The sequence below is a fragment of the Hemiscyllium ocellatum genome, chromosome 11, assembly GCF_020745735.1.
Source record: "Hemiscyllium ocellatum isolate sHemOce1 chromosome 11, sHemOce1.pat.X.cur, whole genome shotgun sequence".
Lineage (NCBI taxonomy): Eukaryota > Metazoa > Chordata > Chondrichthyes > Orectolobiformes > Hemiscylliidae > Hemiscyllium > Hemiscyllium ocellatum.
The window spans coordinates 91954548-91957337 of NC_083411.1; the positions used below are offsets into that span (position 1 = coordinate 91954548).

Below are 2790 nucleotides of genomic sequence, written 5' to 3' on the forward strand. Positions count from 1 at the left end.
TAGTCCATTTGGAAGAGTTGATCTTTAAGTACTTTCCAGGGAAGTGCCCACTATAACTTTTTTTATAGGCTGTCTTTGAAACAAATCTTCAAGTTCACTATAAGCTCATCAGGTTTAAGATGAGTTTATTGTTAAACCAACTAGCTCTTAACCTTTGCAAATCAACTGAACACTGCTTGATTGCAGTAAAAATTAATTCCAAACGGATTAAAACTTGTGTATCAAAAGCTCACTATTTAAGATACAAATTAAACTATGAAGGCTTTGGCATTTGATTTAGTCACAAAATAGCTTTATTTTTTAAACAATGTCACATACGCATATCATAGGAAACATCAAGGTTCATTTGGAAATATCTGCACAAATATCCTGGCCCATGCAGACTGATCCAAAATTTTACAACAATAATTTCACTATGAAATTTAAATGTGTTTATCTCTTTTTTAAAGGCGATGTGTTATTTGGCAACATTTTATTTTAAGATATAAACCTTATTTCTTCAAGCTCAGAACACTATGATGTGAGAAAATGGCAAATCTCTTTAAAATTCACTTTTGCATTCTTGCTGCAGTCAATTGAAATACTGTCCCCACCTTTAGCCTTCCCTTTAAATATTCTGAGTAGGGAGCACAAACACAGTTTGCTTTTCATGAAATAATGACAGTTCACTAATCCTCAACTGACGTGCAAAAATCAGTTGTTTTATACATTGTTGTTTACTTATGAAGAAGTTCCTCTGTCGCTTGCCATACGTTTTTGTTTTGTTTTAAAATTATTTTTACCTCAGACACTACCAGGCTGCTGAAGGCACTGGGAGACGTGCCAATTACCAAATGGGCACCGCATTCAAACACATCTCTAGACTACAAAACTTTGTGTTCGCTTACAAATTGATATATCAATTTAAACAGCATCATTTTCCAAATAAAATTGTAACAGACCATAATTTTAAAAGTTCATCCACCCAAATGAATTGGAAAGCGTGAGCAATTGGGTGAGCAGCAATGGCACACGGAGGAGCACTTAGGGCAGTTCTAAGGGTGGTGGATCGGGTTTAGATCTAATCATTTGGGGAGGAGCAGGCAGAGGTTGGTGATGCACAGGTCACTCACGGTAGAAAATATATTCAGTGTAGCTGGTCCATATCTTGTCATCGGTCTGATCGTGAGCGAAGGCGCAGGTTCCGGTGGAGTTACAGGACACCATGTGGAAGCCAGCCTCTGCCAGCCTGTCAAACGCCTGCTCCAGGAAAGTAAACTTCAGGTAGTAACGGGACGTGTAGCGCTCAGGAGGCCGGTCCGGATCTCTGCTCTCGTTCAGAGTCTCCCCGAATACCTCTTTGGCCAGAGCCGTCTTCCCGCAGACCATGATCCTGGCTACTCTTCTGAACTTGGCGTCAGTCTGGCTGTCCCTGCCCAGCGTGTAGGAGCCCCGGTAACCGATGGTGATGAAACCGGCTCTCCTGTCGCTGCCGGTCCCGCTGGCCATCGCCGTGGCCGAGACCATGCTGCGGATCGCATCCGTACTGGGCGAGCCGTCCTCGGGGTCGCTGGGGCAGGTGTCGTCGTTGATGGAGTTCTGTTTGCTGAGTTTGGGGCTCAGCGTTTTGACCAGTTCAGGAAGTGCGAAGTACTCGGCCTCCCTCTGCAACCTGCTCCTCTCGGGGAAGTGATCGGGCAGCACCAGCTGCTGGTCCCGCATGTAATCCAGGATGTAACGGAAAAGAAAACCGTCTCGGTCGATGAAGAAGCGCCCCTTACCGTCTCTCGCCAGCCCCAACCCGCCTTTCGGCCTGAACATCTGCGAGAAGAGGGAGTCGGGCACACTGAGCAAGGTGGAGTAGCGGGTGATGTATACCTGGCCGCCGACATTCAGCTCTACGATCTCAGGAAAAGGTGGCTCTTCGCTGCCCATGATGGTACTGGCGTTGTCCGGCAGAGCCATGGGCGAGCGGTCACTGTCCCCGCGCCTCCTCGCGCTCTCCGGTGCTCGTGCTCCCTCCGCTGACTCTCCTGGAACTTTATAAAGAGAACGACAGCAGCGAGAACGGCCGGAGCCTGAGAAGTCAGGCAGTAGGCGGGGCTCGGCTGAGCAAACTGATCAATTGGCGTGGCGCGCTATCGCCTCTTTCCATTCTGAGGAACGCACCCCTTCTGCCCTGTTGCCCATCCAGCTGTCACTGCCATTCAAGTAATGCAAGGAGTTATGTCTACCGCTGCTTAGCGCAAACGAAGCACTCAAAAAACAAAACAGTATAGAAAATGCTGGGAATACTGAGCAAGTCTGTCAATATCTGTACGAGGTTTCAGCAGACCTGAAATATTAATTTATTTTCTGCGAATCCTTGCAATGCTCTTCATTTTTTATGAGATACCCCATACCTTTGCTTTAAAGATCGTACTAATATTGGCAATTTTCCAAATACCTACTGCCACATATGGCATTGTTTTTCATTTTCGCAACTGCAAAGCCTCACATCGGAAATGGAGTCTACAGTATCCAAATATTTATTTACTGTGCTTTGGAATTGGCACGAATTATGTATGAATTTTTTTTTAAAAACTCTGGTCTCTACTGATTTATAATGATAGATCTTTTTTAACCAAGTGTTAATTAAAAATAACACCCCGTGCTTAATTAAGACTTAGCATTACAGGTGAAACGATGACATCTCTAACTGGTATTTGTAATTTCTAACCAGTATAAAATACAAAATCTGTACAAAAATGTAAATTTCCGTATCCAGGTATGAATTATATGTAACTGTAGACAATCTATGTTGCTCAGTCA

The 2790-nt window shown here is 44.4% G+C and overlaps 1 protein-coding gene across 1 annotated transcript; it reads right to left on the reverse strand.

The window, feature by feature from the left end:
* Positions 1-270: 270 nt before the first annotated feature.
* kctd12b (potassium channel tetramerisation domain containing 12b) lies at positions 271-2052 on the reverse strand. The gene has a single exon (XM_060832723.1). The coding sequence runs from the start codon at positions 1942-1944 to the stop codon at positions 1105-1107; it is 840 nt and encodes a 279-aa protein (XP_060688706.1). The 5' UTR covers positions 1945-2052; the 3' UTR covers positions 271-1104.
* Positions 2053-2790: the final 738 nt, after the last annotated feature.